General features: G+C 47.5%; 2 protein-coding genes across 2 annotated transcripts in view; one reads left to right on the forward strand and one right to left on the reverse strand.

The window, feature by feature from the left end:
• The window catches only part of COL4A4 (collagen type IV alpha 4 chain), a 130,766-nt gene extending 104,240 nt beyond the window's left edge, over positions 1–26,526 (forward strand). The window contains exons 39-49 of the mRNA XM_060623942.3: positions 107–178; positions 1,336–1,464; positions 1,556–1,669; positions 2,895–3,050; positions 6,462–6,569; positions 7,924–7,932; positions 11,705–11,830; positions 17,388–17,504; positions 19,032–19,220; positions 20,987–21,273; positions 21,702–26,526. Of these exons, the coding sequence (XP_060479925.2) occupies positions 107–178; positions 1,336–1,464; positions 1,556–1,669; positions 2,895–3,050; positions 6,462–6,569; positions 7,924–7,932; positions 11,705–11,830; positions 17,388–17,504; positions 19,032–19,220; positions 20,987–21,273; positions 21,702–21,965 (1,571 nt within the window). The 3' untranslated portion in view covers positions 21,966–26,526. The remainder of the gene's footprint in view (positions 1–106; positions 179–1,335; positions 1,465–1,555; positions 1,670–2,894; positions 3,051–6,461; positions 6,570–7,923; positions 7,933–11,704; positions 11,831–17,387; positions 17,505–19,031; positions 19,221–20,986; positions 21,274–21,701) is intronic.
• The window catches only part of RHBDD1 (rhomboid domain containing 1), a 173,878-nt gene that overhangs the window by 6,636 nt on the left and 140,664 nt on the right, over positions 1–26,578 (reverse strand). The gene's annotated exons all lie outside the window — the stretch shown is intronic.

The following is a 26,578-nucleotide window of genomic DNA, read 5'->3' on the forward strand; positions in this document are numbered from 1 at the left end:
CTGCCGTCAGTGAATCATCTCCCCTGGGTGGTGCTTGTGCTGGGTGACCGGTGGACTTCAACATCCGGTCTTCCCCAGTGGATCACAGGCCCGTGATGTGTTTCAGGTCCCTCCGGGTTGCCGGGTCTGAACGGCTTGCATGGTTTAAAGGGTCAGAAAGGAGCCAAAGGCGCTTCAGGTAAGAGAAAACCCTTTGTGAGCGATTAAACTGCAGTCAGGAGACCATGAGATACCGCTGGCGTGCCTTTACTGCACACAACTTGGGGTGAGAAACTAAGAAACTGGCTTAGCTTAGAGGCACACTCTTGAACTATTTCTCGTACTGAAGGTGGGCTTACGTAAGAAGGACTTTTGAGAAAACCTAATTTAAGAAGGAGTGGCTGGTTAACAGTGACTTCTGTTGATGTTGCTTGGGGCTTTCTCCCTGCTAAAAATACTCTGAGTAATTGCTTTAGGTGGGGCCAGATTTCAAAATGTGACAAATAACAAAGAAATGGTTGGGAGGTCTTGTTGTGGTCTTGTTTTAAGTGTTGCGATGCCAGGTACGACCCCGTGGGCCTAATTACTAGTTCTAGCACCCCTCCACAGGCTGCTGCTAAAACAAATTACCTGAGCAAATTGCTGGTATTTTTGTTATCACGAATAGGCTCATCATTAACAGCCGCATTTGAGATTTGTTCTGGCATTTGAATATAGGGCCCGTTTGCTGCTTCAGTGTCTCAGGAAACTAAGCTCTTAATCAGACAAGGCAGCTGGAATCAGACACGGAGTTCTGAGGGTCTGCGATGGAGAGTTGGGTTGTTGTGCTCCTAGGTCGGGCCCCATTGCTGAAGAGAGACAGAATCTTTGTACAGTTCAGAAGGTCAAGAATTAATGCAGGTCACATAGGATTCATTTTAGGGGCTCTTCCAAATAGTCTGATTATATGTGTGCCTCCCCCAAGAAACCAGTGATGTTCCTTCCCCCTTTTCCGTGGGAAGTTCCATGATGCTTCCATTTATATGTGAATTTCCACCTTAAATTTCAAACCAGTTTGTTCATAGTGACTTATTGCTGGATCTCATTGGAGCGTTGATAAGCTGTTGTATTGTTGTTGTTGTTTTTAGTCTGGGAAATAACCATAAAATAAACCCAACCTGTGCCTGACCGTGTGATAGGGCGCGAGAGGGTACATGGTGACCCAGGGGGAGTCCGCAGCCTTTCGGGTCACCACTGGGCAGGCGGTTGTTCTCAGCACAACCCGCTGTGTCCCTGTCACCCCCTTTGGAAGCAGTTCTTTTCCAGGAGCCACAAGAGGATCAAACAGGGAGAACTAATGCTGTTTCCCTCGTTAAGGTTCGCATGAAGTGGGCCCACCTGGCCCAATGGGCATACCTGGGCCGAAAGGGGAGACAGGAGACCCCGGGAGCCCAGGAATTTCTCCCCCAGGCCTTCCTGGAGAAAAAGGTCCCCCCGGCCCCCCAGGTAAGAAGCAGCATGCTTTTTCCTCTGTCAATAACTCAGTCAAAACCCTCCAAATGTGATAAGGCTGATCTCCGAACACGTCCCTCCTCAGGGAGACCTGGATCACCTGGTCCCGCAGGTGCCACAGGAAGAGCTCCTGAAGGTGACATTCCTGACCCAGGTCCCCCCGGCGATCAGGGACCTCCCGGCCCCGATGGCCCAAGAGGTATGATAAAATCCTGGCAGAGGATGTTGGCACTCCTTTCCTTAGATGCTGCCAGCTCCGGAGGATTATAGAACCAGAGAATGGCGGAGTCGCAGGCCCTCAGCAGCCCCGACAGTCTGGCGGAGGGGAGAGGTGGAGTGTGGGCAGTGCCCGGCTGCCAGGACCACCCCCAGAGCCAGAGCTCAGAGCTCAGTCTTCTGTCCAGCTCTACCAAGCATCTCCGTCTGGGGACACTGACTCCCAGCAGACCCTTCTCATCACCAGCGCCAGGGGGATGCTGAGCACAAGGGGTCAGAAGTGGCTGGCGGGGGTGTGGGGGGGGGATCTCACTCTGCCTGCTGGTTTCTAGCACCTGCCACGTGCACCGCCATGGGCCAGCACGACCACGCCCAGGCCTGGAACACACAGAAGCAGTCTGTTCAAGTGCTGCTAACAGAACACATTGTTCCTCTCAGCCCTTGGCGGGGACAAAGCCCAGCAAGGCAGTATTTCACAGAGTAGGGGCTGACCGGAGCCGGCTGGGGCGTGGGGGAGACAGCGTGGTGCCGTGGGGTTTTGCAAAGTGCACACAGTCATGTTCCTAATAGCTCACGGAGCTCTTTCAGAGAGACCCAACCCACTGCCTTTAAATCTTTGGGATTTTAGTCGGGGCAGGATAAAATATTATGTGATTCTATTTTACCCTGAGAAAAATGAAAATGCTCCAAAATATTCTAGGTAGCTAAGGAGAATAGGATTTGGGCTCACTTCCTGTGCGTAGACACCTGTTTTCAGATAGAATCGTACATGTAGTTGAGTGAATATTCCTTTTCCATGAGCCAGGTTTTCTCAAAAGCCTGTCATCCATCTCTCTGTTCGCCCATCTGTCCTTCTGTCCGTCCATCTGTCCTTCTACCTGTCATATCAAAGCGGTGGGATGGCATGCAAAGAAAAGCCGTAAAACCATGCTTCCAGAAGGAATGGCTTGGAAGGGAAGGGAGGCTTTCCGTAGGTTCATTTGTCTAATGGCTGCTGACGGGCCACTTACACCATCTCCCAGCTTCACCTCCAGGGGACACTTGCTGTTTCACTTCTGATACTGTTCATTTTTTTTTTTCTTCTTCTGGTCCCCCCCACCCCCATCTTTTGCTTGCATTCAGTTACTTTCCTTAAGAAGCTCTCAGGCAGCCAGCACTCATATTTGTCTTTGACTGAAGGACGCTTTTTGTTTCTTCCTTGTGGTCAGGAGCACCCGGGCCCCCGGGCCCCCCTGGGAGTGTTGACCTTCTGAAAGGGGAACCGGGAGACCGGGGTCTGCCGGGTCCCCCGGGCCCCCCGGGCCCCCCAGGCCCTCCAGGACGCAAAGGCTTCCCGGGATGTGATGGACAAGATGGCCAGAAAGGTAGGAATGCAAGTTATTTCTGAAGTAGTGCGTGAAGACTTTTGTGATCTTGCCCTTCAGGGTCTGGGGTTCTGCACCACGGTGCGGTAATTCTCATTTCCTATGGAAATAGTGACTGCATTTCCAAAATGCCCTGACTTTCCCAAAGAGTCTTAACGTTTGGGTGACATTTGGGTAAGTAAGAAGAAGAAACACAAGGTCACCTTCAGCCCCTAATAACGTACTTGATAATCTCCTAGACCAGAACTGAGCCATAGAAATAAAACACGGGACAGGCGCCTGGGTGGCTCAGTCAGTTAAGTGTCCACCTCTGGATTTCGGCTCAGGTCATGAGCTCACCGTTTGTGAGGTGAAGCCCCACGTTGGGCTCTGCACTGACAGTGTAGAACCTTCTTGGAATTCTCTGCCTCTCTTTCTCTCACTCTCTCAAAATAAGTAAATAAACTTTTATGTGTATATATATATATTTTTTTTTTTAAAGAAACATAATGCAAGTTACACATGTAATTAAAAGATGTAGTAGCCACATTTTAAGAAGTAAAAAGAAACACGTGAAATGAACTTTCTTATTTTCTTTAACCTAATATATTCAAATGTTACCTTAGCATATCATCATTGGTATCAATTATCCATGCGGCCACCAGGGCCATGCGTACGAACCTAGTTCCTCTCCAGATGAGACACTCCCCCTGACCTTTGAAGTCTGGTGTGTGTTTTAAACTTACAGCACAGCCCAGTTTGGATGTGTCCATTTCAAGGGCTCAGTAGCTACATGTGGTTAGTGGCTTCTGTACTGGACAGTTTGGTTTGAGACTGCTGACCTGGCTTTTTTATGGTCCTGAAAGAGTCTCCATTACTGAATTCCCCCGCCATTTAAAGCTAAAATATTTGTTTTAATTCATTTTTACCTAACTGCTAGTATTTGAGGATATTAGTTTTTGGTCACCAGGATTTCAGAGAATTATTCAGTTCATAGCACTTTTTTGTTGAAAGGGACCAATAATGGTTACTCATTTGAGCTCCCCTAATGTCGTAGGTAAGTAACTGTCAAAGTCTTCCCAATAATTGGCACCCTGCCTAACGTCTGAGCCAAGCGCAAAATAAAGCCAAAGGTTAGGGAAAAAAGGGGATCAAAATGACATGACTACAGTGCAAATAGCATCCGTGTAATGGTGCAGTGCACAACCTGCACAACAATACACAACAAGCATCTTCAACTTTACTGGCAGTAAAATCAATTTTGGAGAATGTGGCTTATATCTGCAGGTATGTGGGCTTCCAGTTATCGAACCCCAGAATTGGACAAACATGCTACAAGCCAAGTCACCAAAAGGGAGGAGAAGGTTAGCTATACAACCTTGTCCCTTTCCCAAATAAGACCCTCCTCCTTCCCATTTGCTGCTCTGGAGAATGAACCTCCACCTGGAAATATTCTTCAGGATTGGGGAAATAGCATGCAGTATAGGTAACCAAAGGACATACACAGAGTTAGAAATATTGATGAGACCCCTAAGTGTGCTTCTTAAAAAATTTTTTTAACGTTTATTTATTACTGAGAGACAGAGAGAGACAGAGCATGAGCAGGGGAGGTTACAGAGAGAGGGGGAGACACAGAATCCAAAGCAGGCTCCAGGCTCCGAGCTGTCAGCACAGAGCCCGATATGTGGGGCTTGAACTCACAAATCACGAGATCATGACCTGGGCCGAAGCCGGACGCCCAATTGACTGAGCCACCCAGGCACCCCCACCCCCCCAAGCATGCTTCTTAACTCCCATCCCAGCAGGCACATGGCCCAAAGAGTGTTTAACTGTGGAAGAGAGGAGGGAGTTTCTTCAGTTTATGTGTTCAGACTTATTGGGAAATACAGTGAAACCTTGGTTTGTGAGCATAATTCATTCTGGAAACATGCTTGTCATCCAAAGCACTTGTATATCAAAGTGAATTTCCCCATAAGAAATAATGGAAACTCAGATGATTCGTTCCATAACCCAAAATATTCATATAAAAGGGATCACAATACTGTAATATAACAAAAAATAATAAAGAAAATACAGAGTGAAAAGAAAAGTAAACAAATTAACCTGCACTTACTTTTGAAAACCTTTGTGGCTGGTGTGAGGGGTACAGGAGACAGGAGGGTTATTGTGCAGGATGACTTTCACTATCACCAACAGAATCGCTGCTTTTGGCTCAACGGAACCTTTTTCTGCGTGGGGTCCACTGTATACACTCACACAGATATTGACTACAGTACAGTATTAATAAACTCATCCTATACTGTATTTAATGTAACTGGCAATACGGCGGCAGAGGAAAGGGTCTCTCTCTGCAGGCAGCCTGACCTAGAATGAAGCAAAACATCCCTAAGCTCACTCTTGTATGGAAAAGCAAAGGACTGTCCAGAGGTGCTTTGAAGTGACAAAAAATACACTATTGCCAATTGTGGGCACCTTCCAGAGTTCTGAAAAATCACTGATTTCTGCTGAACGCTGTGGCCCGAGATCGAGCATCTGAGCATGGGAGACTATCACCCACAATCCCGCAGTGAGCAAGAGAGAGAAGAACCATTGGCTCAGCTGGGATCATGTGACGCTCGGCGTCACTTACCACTGGTATTACAAGACATCGCTCGTTTATCAAGTTAAAATTTATTCGAGATGTTTGCTCATCCTGTGGAACAGTCGCAGAACAAGTTATTCGCAATCCAAGGTTTTATTGTATTTGATCTATCCCACAAACATTTATTAGGTACCTACAGGAACGTAACAGTGAACAAGTTTAAACAGAGTCCCCATTCTTATTCAGCATAGAATTTCATGGGGGAAGATAAACATTCACACTAAAGGGTCATCCATATAGATGGAGGCAGGCGCTCTGAGTAAAGGAAACACAATTCTAGGGACTTGGGCTGGGGCTCTGGAGATGGCTTTCCCGAGGAAGTGAGACTTGCTGAGCACTGTACAGAATGAGGCCTCGGTGGGCACGGAAGGGAAGGAACCGCATATGCGAGGCACTGGATGGCCGGTGGGGCTGAAAGGGAGATTGTGAGGAAGAGAGGTGGGAGCTCAGGCCAGGGGACACGTTTTCCCAGATGGCCAAGCGCCCTTCCTTGTTTGCGCTTCCCGTCCACTGTCTGCCGAGAAAGTTCAGGATTACAGGCTTTTTCCTTCTCCTTTAGTTTGGTCTTGATCGTGAAACCATTTTCCTTAGTCCTTTTGATAGACTGTTGTGTTTCCTTCAGACGGAGGCAGCTCTTCTCAGCTTTACAGAAAAAAGTGAGAAACTCGCCTGGATTCTAAGACCGAATTGGCCCTGAATTTTGCTGAAGTGAATCTCTGAGTTCGGCCCATCAGACCTGCATTGTCTTGATATTGCTCTGTTCCAGGCCCCTATTTTTATGTTCTTTGTAGGACCAATTGGATTCCCGGGACTACAGGGGCCACCTGGACTTCCGGGATCTCCTGGGGAGAAGGGTTTACCTGGCTTTCCAGGCAGGCAAGGGCCCCCTGGGCCTCCAGGTAAGCTCCTAGTGCCTAATTATCTCACCCACCAAGGCTACATGCAGCCTTTTTTTTTTTTTTTTTTAAATTTTTTTTTCAATGTTTTTTATTTATTTTTTTTGGGACAGAGAGAGACAGAGCATGAAAGGGGGAGGGGCAGAGAGAGAGGGAGACACAGAATCGGAAACAGGCTCCAGGTTCTGAGCCATCAGCCCAGAGCCTGACGCGGGGCTCGAACTCACGGACCGCGAGATCGTGACCTGGCTGAAGTCGGAGGCTTAACCGACTGCGCCACCCAGGCGCCCCCATGCAGCCTTTTTAAAAGTATTAGCTGTGATGGTCCACTTTCAGAAAGTAATTATTCTGAAATTGCCTACAGTTTCTTCTGAGTTATTCTGTTTCCGATATAAAGATTATGTTTATTTCAGGCCTCACTACAGAGTCTTATGCTTGGTAAACTAATGTTTATCATTAGAATGAGTAAGTTTGCAAATTAGGAGTTGATTTTATGTGCAGCATTTCTAAGGTAGCTCAATCTGTGTTCCCTCACACAAGAGGCAAAGACTGATTTGATTATTGTATGTGAGGACTGTCTATTCATTTCTGTCCCCGAATTCCCACTGATTTTCTTAGATGCTTTATTTAACTTTTTCTGTAAAGTATACTAGTGTCTGTGAAGGTGAAAAGGCTACTCAGTTTAAGCTCAGTAGCCCACACGTTTCCAACCTCGGGTCAAAACCAGCCAAGGAAGAGTTGGAAGGGCAAACAGACATGCATACTTGAGATTGGCAGAAGTAATATCTTTGGAGATCCTTAATCAATATGACGATAATGTGGTGTCAGTTCAGAATATTTTCCAGTGTCCTCAATTAGCACTGCAGTCCAAAGAATAAATATAAACCGCACTGCTTTCTGATGGATCATAGAGCAACACGACTAGAGCTTATACTTGGATTCCTCTCATGTTCCCTTTCTGTGCATAACCTGTAACACTGAGCTAAAGCACATAAATAATATGAAATTTTCAGAAGCCTGCCCGTGAACGGAATTCTGTATATGTTAGATTGGAGCCTATTCGCCATATGAAATCAGCTGGAATTTTATATTGTGCAAGAGAGCTCTATTTCAGTTTTTTCTAGACACGAACATCCCATTATGAAATCATAGCCGTTCTTGTCAGTAACATTGATGTAGGCTTGTCATGTAAATAAGATGCTGTCATTCTGCTCATTACCGATGCCATCCTCAAATTATTATGTGTATCCTCGAATAACCTATTTCACTTTTGTCCTAATTCACACGTTTAAAATCTCTTTCCCCCACATGAAAATCACTATGTGGCGCTTGGATTTTTGGCTTTGGATCTCTCCAGGTGCCAGAGGTAAGCATTGCTATAAATGTAAGCATTACTATAAATGTAGTCATTTCCTCTAAATCTGGCTTCTGTTTATTTCTGTACTTGCCTTTTCTACTCTATTTGTGAGTTAAACTTTGTTACATTTTTGTAGATGGGGTGCTGTAATTATATGAGGTTTCAGTGTGTTCGCTTCCTCATTACGGATACAGTAACCCCATATGAGAGCGTCCTAAAGCCGAGCCTCATTATAAGGTTGTCAAAGCAGGGAAGACGCTCAGCTTACAGAATTTCAACTCAGGCCCAGAGTGTGAGTGCTTTCTCTGTCAAGGGCTAGTACATACCAATGCAAGTTTCTTTATGAATTCTACCATATAAACACATAGAACATCCCTAAAATAAGTAGCAACAACAATATGAAAAGACGGATCCTTCATACCCAGTAAGGGGCTGTGGCAAGGTTTTCCCACAACATCGAGGTCCATTTTCAAGGAGCAAGTTTCTTTGTGCGTTACAATAAAAATGCCACGATTCTTTTCAACTAAATGTTCACTTACCCCTCCAGAGGCAGAAGCAACATATTATTTCGTGTCTGGGGTTTTCAAACAGACTAAAAAGAGTTTCTCAAAAAAAGCAAAGAAACACAGTGAGTGCATGCATTTGCTCTTTTCCAGGCCTTTGTTATTAACCCCAATGAAAATTGGTCCGGAATGCGGGGTCCCTACACAAGAGACGCTCCGGCCCCTCCCACTCAGCTTCTGGTTTATTAAAAAGTAAAGAAAAGCAAAATCAGATTTTTTTTTAAAAAGACTGCTATTTTAAATGTTTATATTTCAAAGTTTCAGTTTTGGGGTATCAGGGTCGTTCAGTCGGTTAAGCATCTGAGTCTTGATTTCCACTCAGGTCATGATCTCCCTGTCCGTGGGTTTGAGCCCCACGTCAGGCTCTGCGCTGACAGTGTGGAGCCTGCTTGGGATTCTCTACCCACCCCCTCTGCCCCTCCCCCCGCTTGTGTGCTCTCTCTCTCTCAAAATAAGTAAACTTAAAAAAAAATAAAATTTGTAATTTCATATTTAATGTTTCCACCTCCATCCTTTTAGTGTCTCTCTGGGTCTGTATGTATAAACTCATTTGAAGATAACATCAGAATCCTAAATATGAAGCACGAGCCAAATACGTACCCCCTGTTCCCTTACTTGCTTCCTTCACTCCGTCAGAATTCACAAGGTTATCCAGGGAAAATAGAAATTATTCATATACATCTCTCTCAAGTCACCCAGAATGGAAAAGCTATGTTTTACATTAAACTATACGTACTGTAAATATACATGCAACTCAGTGTTGGTTGTGGTTTCATACGATATTTTAGGAGAGATTAAATTCCAAACAGCTTACAGGGTTCAAGTACATTTTGCACAGACATAACTAAAATGCAGCCTATGATGTCACTATGGCCACATTTTCTACAATTTTCTTGCTGCCTAATTACTGCTATTTTTTAAAAATGTTTATTTATATTTGAGAGACAGAGCATGAGCGGGGGAGGGGCAGAGAGAGAGGGAGACACAGAATCTGAAGCAGGCTCCAGGCTCTGAGCTGTGAGCACAGAGCCCGACGTGGGGCTCAAACCTATGAATTGGCCTAAGCCAACGTCAAATGCTTAACCGACTGAGCCACCCTGGCGCCCCTAGTCACTGATATTCTTTCATTTTTTTTGCACATTTGTATGAATTTTAAGAAACCCATAACTGGTGAGCAGTGTGTTTTCAAATACGGTGTATTTCGGGGTGCCTGAATGGCTCAGTCAGTTAAGCGTCCAGCTTCGGCTCAGGTCATGATCTCATGGTTTGTGAGTTCAAGCCCTGCGTCGGGAGCCTGCTTCGGATTCTGTGTCTCCCTCTCTCTCTCTGCCCCTCCCCACTCACACTCTGTCTCTCTGTCTCTCAAAAATAAATAAACATTGACAAAATAAAAAAAAGTTAAAAATTAAATATGTTGTATTTCTTGGAATTTATCACGCTAATGTGAAGAGCTCTGTAGGCAGTATGGTGTTGTGGTTAAGAGCACAGGTTTGGAGCCAGGCCATCTTGGATTTTGATCTAAACTCTACCATGTGTCAGTTGTGTGACCTTAGATATGTCACTTACATACCTGAACCTGGGTTTTCTCACCTGTAATGTTCTAGTAATAGCAGCACACACACACACACACACAGGCTTGTTTGGAGGCTTTAATCACAAAGCAATTAGCACAGAGCCCAGTGCATGACAAGCAGTTCATATTAGCTGTTATTATTATTGGTTAGTGTTATGATTATTTCTCTCCCCCTGTGGATTATTTGTAGGGTGACTGAATGAAACTTTAGAAAAAAATATCTTGGGACACCCGGGTGGCTCAGTGGGTTAAGTGGCTGACTTTGGCTCAAGTCATGATCTCCTAGTTCGTAAGTTCGAGCACCGCTTCGGATCCTCTGTCCCCCCCCAACCTCTCTCTGCCCCTCTCCTGTTCGCTCTCTCCCTCTCAAAAATAAACTTTATTTTTTTTTAATGTTATTTGTTTTCAACAGAGAGGGACAGAAAGCGAGTAGGGGAGTAGGACAGAGACAGACAGGGAGACACAGAATCCAAAGCAGACTCAAGGCTCTGAGCCATCAGCACAGAGCCCTACGCGGCTCAAAACCCATGAGATCATGACCTTAGCTGAGGTCGGTTGCTTAACCCACTGAGCCACCCAAGTGCCCCTCAAAAATAAACTTAAGAAAAAAGAAAAGAAAAGGGAAAAAAGAAAAAATATCTTAAAGATGTGAACATCACCAAGGAGGAAAAACATTCACGCCTTCAGAGCAGTGGTTCTCCAAGTGAGATCCCCAGATCAGCCCCATTAGCCTCACCTGGGAACATGTTAGATGTGCAGACGTTGGGGTCTGTTCCAGACCTACGTGCTCAGAAACTCTGGGCTCTGGCAAAGTGGCCAGATGATTCTGATGTGCAAACATCAGCACTGCAGCTCCTTAGCGCTAAACGGTGCTGAAGCCTCGGCCGGCATCGGAGTCATCTGGGGAGTTTAAAAAACTGCTGATGCCTAGCTCCCACCCCCGGAAATTCCTACTTGATAAGTCCAGGTGGGGTCCCAGCACTGGTACTTTTGAAAAGCTCCCAGGCTGGGTTTGTTACACGATCAAGCTTGAGGGCACTGCCCAGGCCACGTGTTCTACAGTTAAATCAGTGTTTCTGGAGTGGGACCCCAGCATCAGCAGATTTGTGTATAGTTCCCTGGAAAATTGCAACCAACACGCACTCGAGGTTGAAAGTTGCTGCTGTGGTGCCCCTGGCGACCTTGAAATTCTATCTGAGTCATGGGCTATACGGAAGCCCCCGTGGCCGAAACGTACAACGAACGGATTAGAGACGCGTTCAGTTGAGCACAGGAACCCACGGTAGCTCTCCCACTGCTAAGTGTGGATGCCATTTTGTAAAAAGTTGCCCAAAGATTAGAAATCCAGGGGATTTCCCAAACTGTTGCTGCCCCAATCAACTTTCTCCATTCCATACTTTTTTTGGTTCCTCTGAGATGCCATTCATTCAGTCAGCCAGTCATTAGTTTATTTAACAAAATGCTCTGGAAATTCTTCACGCAGCCCACAGTGAACAGCAGTCCCGCCTTCACGGAGCCTATATTGGGTGGTTGAACATTCTTCGGTTCTTCAGTGTAGAGACTGAAGCCTGACTAACTTGAGAACGCGGAAGGAGCTTGTTTGAAAGATTTGAGTCCGTCACACAAGTGGTGATTCCCATTTCAGGTGAACCGGGGCCACCTGCAGACGTGGATTCCTGCCCCCGAATCCCCGGGCTTCCTGGGGTGCCAGGCCCAAGAGGACCAGAAGGAGGCATGGGGCCCCCCGGAATGAGAGGCCCCCCAGGAGCAGGTACGAGCCTCACGCTGACTGCTCATTATCTGCGTCCTCTGCTGCTGGAATGAGAATCTAAGTGTCTTGCTGTGTCGTTTTTAGCATGCAGCCTGAACAATTTGTGAGGAGGTAGCAAGGCAGTCCCCTTCCTCTTATGCATTTCTCTACATTTATCCGAAGCTTTGATCGTGTCCTAACTGGAGTGACACAAGCCTCCTATTTTTCTGCTGAACTCCTACTTGAATCTTTCATGTTGCATACTTAGGCAGCTTTGGGGCACAAGGTTTTGAAGCTTCTTACACAACTGAGTAGATGCTCTATTAATCGTCATTACTAGCTATTGAGTTGATTTTGCATTACAAACACTTGAACTGGGGCTCAGTGGAAAGGAGGGAAGGAAAGGTATCGCTTGGAGGAGGGAGAGGGGAAAGGGAAAGGGTCGCTCTAAATTATGGCCATGACTGGAGTGTTCATTTAATTAATGTGACCATCGCTCAGTCATTCTCAGGGTAGTAGGATCCTTATGTAAGTACTTAAACCAAACCATCCCTTTAAAAAGTATCCTCCAAATGCGTTACTTTCTCTTCCCAGATCCCTACCACACTGGTAATTTATAAAGAGATTAGGGAGTCCGGGATGGTACTCTAGTGGTCTCTTCAGACCAATCGGCAGTGCCCATGATTCTAGACCGCCCATGTGCAAATTACCCTAGGAGACATGAGGCCATTTTCTTTTCTGTTTTCCCACCTGTTCTCCCAGGTGTGGCTTTGGCTCTCTTGGGTTCAGGTCCAAAGGAATTGGAAGTAGAACTTGAATTTTGCACCACCTGGTGTGTGTGTGTGTGTGTGTGTGTGTGTGTGTGTATGTGTGTGTGTGTGTGTCCCCAAAGCCAAACAGCTAAGGGCTGGAGTCTGAATAGTTCTTGGGTAGTGTCCGGAACAGCCCTGGAGCCTCCCTCATGTTAGTATGGGGTTTTTCATGTTTGTATTTGCTGCATTGCATCTGTGCAATTGCGTGTTAATTGCGTGTCCATTGGAGCAACTTCCGTTAATAGCGCACGAGCACTAGGAAGTGAGCGTAGTCCTTAGGCACTCACTACATGGGTAGAGCTTGCAGTCAGTCAGAACAACTCATCACTCAACCTACTTTTAAAACCAACCGCCTTGTTGTATATGTTGTTGTGCAATATTGATGGCTGGGATACTTCTCCCCCCGCCCACCACACACACACCCCTTTAAAAAAATCAACTCTCAAGTAGAAGATATGGCCGGTAATGGAGTTCTGCAAATATATTTCAGGAAACACTTCCAGATCCCCCACACTGTTTAGAAAGTATGGTCCTGGGTATCGTGGGAGGTACGGATGTAGGTATGATGCGTTTTTCTCCCACCAGTGCCTCACAATCTCAAGGCAGGAATAGTTGGCAGAACAGGAGTAACTCTAAAATAACGGGAGATGATCATTTGTGCTTTGAAGGAGATTCTGGCAAAGGGTGAAGACAATTGAAGACAATGGGACAGGGAGAGGTGAACTTTATCGTGGAGGCCGCAGGACTGCTGAGACTCAGGCAAGGGCTGGCCTGTGAGCAGAGCCTTTACGGAAAGATTGGGCTTTGAGGAACCAGAATTGTCCAGCAGGGAGATGACAGGGGCACAGCGGGGGTTGGTTTACCTTGAGAGCCTGGTGACTAAGTCAGCCACATCCTTGCTGCTCTAAGTGTGGTCCGAGGACCAGTAGCCACTCAGGCCATAGACCTACCAAGTTAGAATCTGCATGTTAACAAGATCCCCAGAATATCTGTGGATCCCTTCAAGTTTGAGCAACCCTAACCATGTTAGATGAGTGCTGTCCTTAAAAGAGTCAGCTAAGAGTGACACAGTCCCTAGTGACTCAATCTAGCTGTAGATCAAAGTCATCTGGAGGGACAGGAAACAACCATGAGGCCTGGGCCCCCTCCCAAGACCAAAGGAATGCAGAGGGAGGCAGGGCCCAAGTACCAGTGTTTGGAAAAAGCTCCCACGATGACTCTAGCGGACAGCCAGGGTTGAGACCCAGCACCGAACCCCAACACCAGTGGAGACAGGACAGGTGGCTGGGTTCACCCATTGTGGTAGCTTGGGCAAAGAACCGAAGAAAGTTACTGAGAAGAAAAAATCAAATGGGCAAATAGTAATCTTGGGCACATACAGGATTCTGTCTCCATAGACTGTGAGCTTCTGAAAGAAGGCCGACAGTCTACATGGGCCCAGGTGTGATCACCTGTCATCTCTCGTTCTGGCTGACTTGGGGTCAGATGGGCTCATCGGGTTGCAGGTGGCCTCAGAAGGGTCTACTCTGGCTTTCTGTGCCCTCTCCTTATTGATGTCACTGACCCTGCTAGCTGGCAGTGGGGACACCTGAGGCCACCGTTGTATCACAAAATGTGACTGTTATGTTAAAAAAAAAAAAAGTGCCCAGCCCTTCCCGCAAAGCACTTCCTGTTCTCCATGGTTTCAGAGCGGGGCTGTGCTGCTCCATGGCTCAGCTTCCCTGGAGCTCCTTTCTACCCTCCTGTGTCCCCACTCTCAAGCCAGTGTCCCCTTCTGGGTCCCTCTTCTCTGACATGGGCCTCCAGATCCTGTTATAAAGGACCCCTCTTTGCCTGCACTATAGTCTTTGCCCCCTAGCTCTCCCTGCTGGCTACCTGGATACATCGGCTACACTGTCCTGTTACTAAAACGTGACAAGTCTCTTCTGAGGGTCTAAAGCACCCTAACCCTGTCTGACTTGGGTCATGTGCAGGACATGTTGCTCATCGCCTGTCTATTTTCTGAAGGCATTTCTTTCAGCGCAGTGTTGGGGGCTGTCTACACCACCACCTGTCTATTTTCTGAAGGCATTTCTCTTAGCACGGTGTTGGGGGCTGTCTACACCGCCACCTCTCTACTTTCTGAAGGCATTTCTTTTAGCACAGTGTTGAGGGCTGTCTACGCCACCCCCAGGGTTGGTTGTGAAGGCTCAGCTGAGACCAGGAAGCACCATGTCCACTTAAAATGGCATCGTTGGTTTCTTCTTGTTTTTCCTTCCAAACCTCTTCCACTGCCGAGCTGGTTCTGTAACCAGGTGCCACAGCCGAGATCTATACAGAAGCAAACAACGTTCTGGCTCTTTCCTGCCCAGTATGAGTAGGTAACAGCCACACTAAATATAAATAATGTCTGCTAAGAGTCCTCCACCATGGAAGGCCTAATGTTTTTCTGCTCACATGTCTCTTTGATCTACAACTTTTCCTTCCCGGTGGAGGGGGGATGGGGAGAGGCTCAAAGGCTGGAGCTTCCTGGGATGAACACAGAGGTGGTTTCCATATCGGTTTGAACTCTTACCGCCTAATGGACACATCCCCACATCCTGTTAGAGTGTGTTTAATCTTCAAGTCAACATGTGATGTGCTCAGAGGAGGTAATCCATCAAATACTGGAGAGCTTTTAGATGTACCTCTAGTTCTTAAAACAAGTTCCAAGTAGAGAACAAGTCCACACGGTGAAAGCTCTGGGCACTCAGCTCGGGTTAACACAAGCTTTCCTCCCCGTCTCTGGAAAATTGCCTGATGATTTCTCCGAAGGGAGCAAAGACCCTATATCATAACATCTGGTGGGGGGGGACTCCTGTTCCCAAATCGACAGTGATCTCGCCGCATGTCCCTATTTCGGGAAGACACCTGCTGCCTTTTCAGTGATCAGCCCGTTTGCTGGCTTGTCAGCACCTGGGCAGCCCTTTCCAGCATACAGCGCAGTGGCCACACGTTGCGATCCTCTCCTCGGGTGGGAAAGATGAAGGAAAGCTCTGAGCTCACCATCAGGGCCCTGTGTTCCTTCCAAAGTAGCTGATGTTCTCTTTGAAGCGGGTGGAAAGGGATGTGCCAGCCAGCATGCAGCAGCCCCAGGCATAGAGAGGTTTCTGTCCCATTACTGGAAAGGAGAGGGCATCTCTCACCCAGATGGCGAGAGGGAGAGGGAGGGGCTTCCTTTCTCGCTTATGGAATGACGACCACGTATCGCACGCAGTCCAGGAACCGTGTGACCAGCCAGGAGAATTTGTTTAATACCCGAGGAAGCAGAAAGTGAAATGCTAGCACCCTGGAGGCCAGGAATGCCGGGGGGGGGGGGGCTACCCACAGGAGCTCTGCCAGCATGGAGTGTGGGGGGAGGGGCTGGCTGGCTGCAGGGACAGAAGGAGGACGTTTGTACGGGACACTCTGAGGCAGGCAAGGTCAGAACAGAATTTCAAAGGCAGTGAGGTCTGGAAGGGTATGCGTCTCGGTGCTAAGAGGGGGGCCTGTGTGAGACAGGAAATTGAGTGGGACATCCCCCTGTTCACCTCAGTACGGCCGTCCCCTGCTCTCAACCCTCAGGTGGCTTCCCCACTCCCTTGAAGAACAAGTCCTAGAATGAAAAAAGAGCGAAAGCTGCTTAAGTGAGCCCTCTCTGACTTAATGGTTGGTTTTAGGCTAATGTGTGGCAGAGAGAGTGAGAAAGGGAGAGAGGGAGAGAAAAGCATAGGTAGAGACCAGAACCCTTGGGAGGGCTGGTGAATCAGGGAATTCAGGATAATGGCAATAAACTCCTCCACAGGCAAGGACCATATTTGCTACCCACGAAAGGAGATTGTGGCTCATGAATTGATGCCTTGGCCAAAAGTAACGGCTTAAAAGAACCCCTCAAGTATCAGTGTAGATGCAGCCACGTCCTCCAGGGGGCGCAGCTGAGCCCCACAGCTGGTCATGGGTGGGGGGGCGGGGGGCGCTGACGGCTGTGCCTTGGCCCTCAGCCTGCCTGTCTGAGTGAGGTTCCCCACCCCATATGATCAGCTGTGTCACCTTCCTGAGCCTCAGCCTCCCCACTGGGAGGCTGGCATATGAGATCTCACCTGGTCCTATGGCTGGTGAGAAGAGCGAATTGGTTAACCCACGTCAAGGGTGGTATCTTGCACCTTGTAAACCCTCAATTATTATTTTAAATAACTGCTGCTTTTATCTTGCTCCAAATTTAACTTGGCTCTCAGTTGAATCCTATTAAATTTTATTTATTCCTTTTTTATATTAAATATAATTTATTGTCTAATTGGTTTCCATACCATACCCAGTGCTCATCCCAACAGGTGCCCTCCTCAGTGCCCTTCACCCACTTTCCCCTCCCCCCCACCCTCCCATCAACCCTCAGTTCTCAGTATTTCCTCTCAGCTTTCTTAAAAAAAATCGTTATTAAGGATGATATTTAATTATGAAAGTCACATATGTTCAGTGTAAAAAAAAAATACAAAAATACAAAAAAATATACAAGAATATGAAGACCTCTCTCTCAACATCTCCCTGGTCTGGCTTCCAATCCCAGCTCTACTGGCTTATTATGTAAGTTGCTTGACTTCTGAGAGCCTCAATTGCCCCGCTGCCAAGTGGAGGTAACACTTCCCACCTTCATGTATCTGAGAAGACAGAATGAGTTAATGCAGAACCGTCCAAATGGGGAGCCCGGGGCCAGCACCTGGCTACCAGGCGTCACACTGTTTTCACCACGGCCATTGTCAACTCTTGCGCAGGGTGCAAAGGAGAGTCGGGGCCGGATGGCAGGAGGGGCAAGGATGGCCTCCCAGGGTCTCCTGGGCCTCCTGGAAGCAAAGGGGACACGGGAGAAGCGGGCTGTCCCGGAGCACCAGGTAAACATTTTCAGCTTCTCTTCTTTCCTTTGACCCCGTAGACCTGAGGACTCTTGGCACAAGATCCGTGGCTTCTCACGCGGCTTTCCAAACTGCTCTTATTAAAAGCATTTGCCTTAGATGTGGACTCACCAGGTATTGGGCAAGGCAGAAGCAGCAAGAGCAGAACAAGGATGTATCCCCCACTGAGGGTCTCACTGATCCTCAGCCATCGTAAAGATGAGGCAAGGCGCTGTCCCCCGTTTGGCATCTTCCCGAACCGCTGTACATGATCATAAAATAATACTCAGCTCTTCTAGCTGGTTGCTTTGCCAAGGCAAGCCTGGCATTGCATGTCAACACCACGGAGAGGCCGTGCTGCAGATGGGGGGTTCTCATCCTCCACGACTGGCTGGATCACTTGGCCTCTGTTTTCTGAGTTCACTTCCTCTTACTGTACAAGTGTCGAAATGTTTATATAAACTATGAGGCTCTTAAGACAAAAAAATGGGGAGTAGGCATTGAGTGAAGGGAGAGAGAAGACATTACAGAATAGCCATTTGAAATATAATGTGCCAGGCGATAGGTTGGGCACTGGGGACCCAAAGACTCCAAGGTAAGTCTCATCCTCGGGGAGGATCTACCAGGTCGGTAATGAGAAGGGGTGAAGGGGGCGGGTGAAGTCTGTAACGAAATGGAGCCTGCAATCAGCTTCAGCCAATTGCTGCAGGTGGGGGAGAGGGCTCAGCGGTGCCCACGCTGTGCTCTCCAAGTCCAAGGTCCCCATCCGGACAGTCTTGACAGGTCAAACGCAACACGTGGGCAGGCCTAATTCGGTCCACAAGTCCTCTGGTTTCCAGGATGAATGAGGAGAGCCCGCCAGTCTTCCAGAAAGAGTTTTTTAAAAAAGTAAACAACGTTTAATTTCACCTTTGCTCTTGGCAGTTAGAAGTAGCCATTGGCCTCCTTCAGTGGGTTGGCCCCTTAGAGATGCCAAAGCAGACAGACCCTGCTTCCCGTCTGCCAGCAAGAATGCCACCACCAGGCCTGCCTTCCTCCTCCCTCCCTCATAAAAGAAGGTCCAGGTTGTGCATGTGGGTTCCAACCCCTTGCCTTTCCTCCATATGCAAGAGCCATGAGAGGGTCCGGGAGGTGTAAGGAAGGCCAGCTTTGAGAATTGCCTTTGCCGATGAGCAGGCTCCTAGTTCAGTCTGAGAAGGTCACACATATCTAGTTCTAGGCTCCTAGTTCAGTCTGGGAGGTCACACGGGGGGAGACGCCACCCCATCTTTGTCTTCTCAGCGTTTCACCTTTCACTGTTTGTCATTTCTCTTGTTCAAGTAGAACGTAAGCTCTGGGAGGGCAGGGATTTTTGTCTGCTTGCTGTTTTTCTGCTAACTTGGTCCAACCACCTGGAAGATGCTTGGGATAAATACTTGCTGACTGGGTCGTTTTGTATATATTGGGGTTGTGTCGGGCACCTTCCTGGGCATGGGCCACGGCGGGCTTCTCCCCTAAACTGCCTTCATTTTTTCTTTATTCCTCCAGGCCCTCCTGGGCCCATTGGGGATCCCGGGCCCAAAGGGTTTGGGCCTGGATACCTCAGTGGCTTCCTCCTGGTTCTCCACAGTCAGACAGATGGAGAACCCACCTGCCCAGCGGGCATGCCCAGGCTGTGGACGGGCTACAGTCTGTTGTACCTGGAAGGACAGGAGAAGGCTCACAACCAAGACCTGGGTATGTGTGTAGCACATGGTCACCCACGTCCATCGCTTAGGGGGACAACTTTTGGGGAAACTTTACAGATTCATCAACATCCTAAGTGATGGCTCATCTCCCGTGGGATTTTTTTTCTTTTTAAACTACCATGCTAATTCTCAGCGAATTTTATTAAACATGTGTGAGTCCTTTGGGGGGGGGGGGGCAAAGAAGCTCTCTCTGGCTACAGTGCTTATCATCTGGCTACTTAACTCATTTTTATAAAAATAATTCTTCCTAAGAATATTTTAGTGTAAGAGTAAGTTCAACTTGACTCATATGTAAAATGTGGTTTTTATTTCCAAAGGTAAGTTATTTAATCAGGACACGGTCAGTTGCTGTGTTTACCTGTGAGATGATGCATTGACAGCAGCTGGGTGCTTATATGATGTGGCATCAGCCGGTACCAGTCCCCCACCCGCCTCAAGTTGATTTTTAAGTGATAGAACTTTATTTGGGGAGTCATTGCTTGGTGCTACTTGTCCATTTTCTTTTCTTTTTTTATTTTCTTTTTAAAATGTTTATGTATTTTTGAGAGAGAGACACAGAGTGCGAGTGGGGGAGGGGCAGAGAGCGAGGGAGACACGGAATCCGAAGCAGGCTCCAGGCGCTGAGCTGTCAGCACAGAGCCTGACGCGGGGCTCGAACCCACAAACCATGAGATCATGACCTGAGAAGTCGGACGCTTACCCGGGTGCCCCTGTCCATTTCCAATAGTAGATCTGTAAGCTACAGAAACTGCTTTCAAGCCAGGAGTTTAAGTACCTTCCCAGATCATGCTGGTTGAGTGATGGGTGCAGGAGCGATATAACAACAGGGACAGCTGCTGGAGAGGGGAGCCCTGTCACTGCCCCCCCTGGGCTATGACCCCTGCTGTCAGCAAGGGCAGGGAAGGAGAGCAGGCTTAGCAATGGCAGCTACTTCCAGATCATTCTCCATTGGGCTTAGCCATGGCCATTCCCATTAGAGGGCCTGGTGGGGGAGGGGGAGGAAGAAGTAATGGGTAATATCTCGGCCTGTTTACTTCTCTCCCGCTTGCCCTTCGGCCGTCAGCCTTCTTCCTGCCTGTTTTCTGTTCCACCAGCTTCCCCCCCGACCCTGGTCTAGCCAGAGTCTACTCACAAAGCTCTTCAAAGCCCTGGGATAAAATCTAAGCTCCCTACAAGATAGACAAAGCCCACAGCCTCTGGTCTGACTTATCTCTGGACACCCGGAGACAGACAGACACCCAGACGTCCTCTTCCCCCCTCACCAACGGAATTCCTTTCAGTTCTTTGGGCTCCACGCTTCCTCACCCCCGGCCCTGTCCACTGCTGTATCTTCTCCTTTGAATACTCACCATCTTCAGACCTGGCAAAGTCCTTTTCATACTTCAGGTCCTAGCAGAAAGGCATTCTTGCAGTTTTCCTCGCCGCAAGTCCCTGCACTCTGTGCTTCTCACTCGTAGGGCTGGCCGTGCTGTATCTTCCTTGCCCAGTTGCTCAGCCATCAGCCCAGCCGGGGCTTCTTTGTGGGGACAGAGATGTGGGGACCGCACCCCTCCGGCAGCTGGCCCATTGCTTGGCTCGTGAGTGACTGAGGAGTGAATGAGGGAGTGAGGGCTGGCCCCAGGACCAGGGAGGGGCCAGAAACCCGCCACATCCGTGCAACAGAACACGCGTCAGCAAATGGCACACGCGGGAGAGGTCACGGGCACACCGGGCCCGGCTGCTCACACACCACATTGCCTTGTCTTCTTTCCCAAGGTCTGCCGGGGTCTTGCCTTCCCATGTTTAGCACACTGCCCTTTGCCTACTGTAACATCCACCAAGTCTGCCACTACGCCCGGAGAAACGACCGATCGTACTGGCTGGCCAGCGCCGCGCCCCTGCCCGTGATGCCGCTCTCGGAAGAAGAGATCCGCCCGTACATCAGCCGCTGTGCTGTGTGCGAGGCCCCGGCTCAGGTGGTGGCTCTGCACAGCCAGGACCAGTCCATCCCCCCGTGTCCACGGACCTGGAGGAGCCTCTGGATCGGGTACTCGTTCCTGATGGTGAGTCTCTCGCACGCCCGCCGCCTTGCGGCACCCCTTGCCGGCCCCTTCCATCTGGACCGGGCAGTGGTTCCCTGGACTCTGTCGGGCAGACGGACAGCAACAGCACTTGTGGTCACGACGCCCGCCGCAAACCACGGCCGGTGGAGATGCAAGGTCATTCTTCATTTCTTATCGCCGAGTGTCTTATGATTTTGCTAGGGTTCGGTAGTTGGATTGGCTTCAGCCCTCCGAGGAGGGTGGTTTAATTTTGTGTGCACATCAACACGTCCTCTACTTCTCCTTTCCCCAGTAGATCTTAGTGTGCTCTTCTTGGGACAATTTCGGGAAGAATGTAAAGTTAGGTCCAGGCCTCCGTGTGTGGCCGGCCGGGTCTGGGGTGGTCTGCACGCGTCCGAGCTCTAACTCTGTCTTTGTTGTCCTGGTAGCACACAGGGGCTGGGGACCAAGGAGGAGGGCAGGCCCTCATGTCCCCGGGCAGCTGCCTGGAAGATTTTCGAGCAGCGCCGTTCCTCGAGTGCCAAGGCCGCCAGGGAACTTGCCACTTTTTTGCAAACGAGTATAGCTTCTGGCTGACAACAGTGAGGCCTGACTTGCAGTTTTCCTCGGTGCCATCACCAGACACCTTCAAAGAAAGCCAGGCCCAGCGGCAGAGAATCAGCAGATGCCAGGTCTGCATGAAATACAGCTAGACAACCCGTAACTCGCCACCGTGTCGCCAAGAGAAACTTCCTCGGGGGCCCGGGGGCCCAGGCTGTGCTAAGAGATGAATGGTGCTCATTTCACACTCCAGCTTCAGCTGTTTCTTCTGTTTCGATGTGGTCATTCCCACCGTCCTGTCATTCTCTCCTCTGTTTGGACAGATTAAGCAAACGCTACCCCTACGGACTTGTTCGGACCTACCAATCTAGATGAAACCCGGACATTCTTGTGTGTTTGCGGATGACAGAAGAGCTGGCTTTGTTTAAAATTATGCTAATTCACAGGAAGGCAAAGAGATGATAAAAACCAGATTACAAATGACATTACTGAAAACTTCATTCACTGGTTAATAGCACCTCCAACAATTGAAGTCAATTACTCTATAATACAGTGGGCTTCGGGATGGATTTTGTAGGAAAAAAATAAATAGGCCAACAAATGAGACTAGAAAGCAGAGATTTCCAACATTTCAAAATGATTTCCTCTGTAATCTGTTTTCCCATGTGCTTTAAATAATTGTAAAACCGTGACCCAAGGAGATGTTTTAAAAAAAAAAAAAAATCCACACAGCCAGCGTTAACAGTTCGTTTCAAAGCAGAATGAATCATTACGCCAGGAAGGACCACAGTTGCTGTATTCCGGAGATGCTACATTAGCATAAACACATCACAGAGGAACATAAAACATGTTCTCCTCTGCATTTTTCAGAGAATGGAAATGCCTACTTCGGCAGCCCTTTTGAAAAGTAGCATTTATGGGAAAAAAATATATTCAATAAGGGACGAGGAGCCTAAAAGCTATTAATGAATATTAAGGTGGTGATTCACAAAAATGGACTCCCCATTGCCGTGAACTTCCAACAGAGGGCATTTTCCCCAGTCGGGGTCCGGCTTGTCTTTGGCGTGTGCGCGCTAATGGGACCGAAGCCACATGGGGCTCACTCAGGCACACGCAGCTCACACAAAGCATCCTGCTCTCTCCCCAGGAGCACCTGCGGAGACCGCGATGGGCGCTTTTCCTCCCAAACATAATGGCATTTCACACGGGGAAGTGACAGAGCCCTCATTATGCACTTGGGAGAAAATGAAGGGCCGGGTTAATTAAACTTAGGTGAGAAGATTCATTGAAGTCACGGGTCGCCCCACCAGGAAGACATGGAAAGAAACGAAAAGCAACCTGCAATCGGCGTTTCACGTTCCTGTTGTTGGTGTTTGCAGAAGCACCCTGTTTTTCCAGTTTTGAAAACATTCTTCTATCTTATGTCAGTATTATATACCAACGCAGCAGTTTGACATTTGACATTAATGCTTTCTGTAAAAGTTTAGCAGATATGTCCGTTTTTAACGAGTAGTTTTCTGAATAGCAAGGGATACATTTCCTATTCTGTAGGGATTCAGTGGTCCAATCCGAAAAATCAAAAAGCTTGTGGGAAATAAATGATAGGAAATCTGCCTTCCTCATTTAAAAACATGTCATGTGAGAAAAGAAACTGAAGAAATTTCTCATGAGAAAGGGATGCTCATTTTCGTGCTTAGTTTCAACGCACTTAAAATAATTGAGAGAAGAAAAACTCAATTAAGATTTTGTTTAGAAGAGATGTTTTCCTTGCCAAACATTGATTAGCAATGAGCTCGTATATGTAGAACATATTTCAAATGAGTCTTGCCACGGGCTACTCCCAGGATGGCGATTTATTTTAATAGTTTCCGGTAGAAAGGAAAAAAAAAAGTTTTGTCCCATTTATTGATTGTTTTTAATCATGCTACGGCGTGTTCAATATTTTTTGAGCATCTGAAATTTAAGGCAATTTCAACCTTTTCAACCTCATTGATAATTACCCTTTCCCGTTTCCAAAGTTTTATTATATGTCCCCAAACATCAGGGCTTCTAAAATTTCATCTTCTACTTCATGCATTTGGTCTGAAAACATTTTCTGGGAACAGATAAGGGTGTAAGAATGTAAGAAACGTACCTTGCTTGCTGAAGTATTTTAAACATGTTAGGATATTATCTTAATAAGCTTGCCAAGTAAATCTTTAAAAAACAGGCTGAATTCAGTGGGCAATTTACTTGCACGGTGAGCCTGGGATTGTGTTTGAGACTGATTATTCACAATACCGATATTGCAAGGGCCCCTTTCTAAATGCATCCCATTTCTGCCTTCCAATTTTGAAAAGTTATTTTAACCGGTCTAAAGGGAAAAACGATGGAAAAAATAACTCCTTGGATTAGAAGACTGTGCTTTTTTCACCTGGTTATATATCAGTGTACTTTGAAATATCCTTTCTCTGTGAAGGATGAACAAAGCTTTATGGTGGTCCTAATCCATGACTGGTGATTATCCTTATCAACATTTCCTTCCCAGGAGCCTCCGTCCCCCACCTGGGTTGGAATGCATCTAGATGGTCCAATGGGAACGGCTCTGGGTCACGCAGAGGAGGACGGGATGTTTCCTTCTGGGTTCTTATTCTCAGCGAATGGAGCCCCATCCACGCGGGTGTCCGGGGACCCAGGCCTCCATGCCATTGAGCGGTGGCTCATCCCTTCTCCACCCGTATTTCCCAGACCTAAACTCGGTCACTACTTCCTGTGTGGGTGGCTACCTTCCCCTCCAGCCTCAGGGCGCCTTAACACAGCCATTGTCCTCCACCCCTGCTTTTGACGGTAAACGGGTCGCAACTGATGCCACTGCTGTCAAATTCCAGTCCTTTCTCGAGATGCAGACTTGATTTTGTTGCTCTTTGGCTCAAAACTCATTCAATGACTCCCGTGACTCTGAAATTCAAATGCCTTCCGATGGGGTGAAAGGCCTCAGGAGCTGCCCGCGGCTCACCTGGACCCCAATCACAGAGCCGTGTGCCTAGCTCTGTAACCTTGCTCCTGCTCTTTCTCCCAGTGGCATCCCCATGCAGGTGAGTTTACCTGGCACACAACTGCTTCCTTAAAGACTGAATTAGCTGGAGGGGAGGCGCGTGTGTGCATTTCCCCAGGGAGATTTGGGCTCCCTTCTGCTGCTCCCGGTACAACAAATGGGCCTGGCCACTCTCATGTTCCCTCCTCGCTCCCGTAAGGTCTCCTCACTCTTCCTCCATGCTCTTGCTAAAGTGCAAGGCCCTCGAGGGCAGGACCATGCTTTCCTCAACTTTGCCCAGTGCCTATACACAGCAGGGTACGCTACTGATCATTCTGTTTTCAACGACAGTTCAGTATCATTTGGTGTTAGATCCACGCGCGTAGACTTCTCCTGGACAAAACGGTGACAAGCATAAGCCATGTCTTATTTCAGAAAATTTGAATTTGGCAGCATATGTGCACACCCACCATCTCCTCTTCACAGTTAGTGACAGAAAAGCCAACCGATAACCTTTGACCACTATCCCCTCCTGAAATACAGCTCACGTTTCCAAACCGAAATGGCAGAAATGGCAAGATTCGTGGGATTTGGCCGAGAGAAGGCTCTTCATTGAAATGTGACAAGACTTAACTCGTGCTGTAAACTGTATTCCCTCATCATACAAGACCTTCCTAGTACAAGATCACATCTGTGAAGTTTGGGTACATGTTTTTGGTGCTTAGGAAAATAGTCAATGGAGTGGTCCACTAAAACTGGATTTTATCAGATTTTATTTTGAGCCTCTTATGGATTGTAATAGAGCAAACCATTCCGTGTGTTCCAGGAAATTACATTAGATTTGTGTTTCTGTCAGCTCACCGAATGACTCTGATAATTTTTACTTTTATTTGGGCTGGCTGCAAGAATAGAGGGAAAATGTGGACTTGGGAGTTGGTTTGAATCTGACTCTGTCACTTTCCCACTGTGTCACCCTGGGCGAGTTACACCTACTCTCTGTGCCCCATTTTCCTCATTTATAAAATGGGACATAACACCTATTCCTGCATTGGAAATGAAGTTCGAGTATATGTCTAGTGCATAGCAATCATTGTGCATTTATTCTGGTCACATCCACTTAACACAATTTAATACAAAAAACCCCACAACATTTCTTGGGTTTTTTTCCATAGAATTATATTATGATTTTACAGGGTACATTAATTACTGATTAGATTATTTGTATCTGACCAATTCTTTGTGTCTTTGGGAATGTTATTTTATTTCAGTTCTCAAAGTTACTGTCCCCCCACCCCCACCCCACACAGACACACTCAAAACCACAATTTCCTACAGGGACATTATCAGGAAGTTCTGCAGGGAACAAAACAATTGACATTAAAAATCAGTACTCTGCAATTGTCACTGTTATTATCTGCCAAAGACTCTGCATAATGCGTTTTAAACCACGAAGGCTGGCTGCCACATCCACGTGAAATGCTTGAATTTTATGGTGCTTAAATATTTAATGATTCATAGGACAAAATGTGAGATGTGTCCAATAAATTGCATCCCTTTCTCTAACCTACGGTTGTAAAGTTAAAGACTTGCAACACGGAACATTTGCAAGGTTCCTGGTCTGCTACTGACTCCTGAACCTTTGTTGTATTACCAGTCATAATATTGTGCATTATATATAAAATTCTGTGATGACCTCCAAACACAGCTGTGTCTTATCCGGGTGAATTTATTCTCTTTCAAGTCAAAGTAAGT

The sequence above is a fragment of the Panthera onca genome, chromosome C1 (assembly GCF_046562875.1).
Source record: "Panthera onca isolate mPanOnc1 chromosome C1, mPanOnc1 haplotype 2, whole genome shotgun sequence".
Taxonomy (NCBI): Eukaryota; Metazoa; Chordata; class Mammalia; order Carnivora; family Felidae; genus Panthera; species Panthera onca.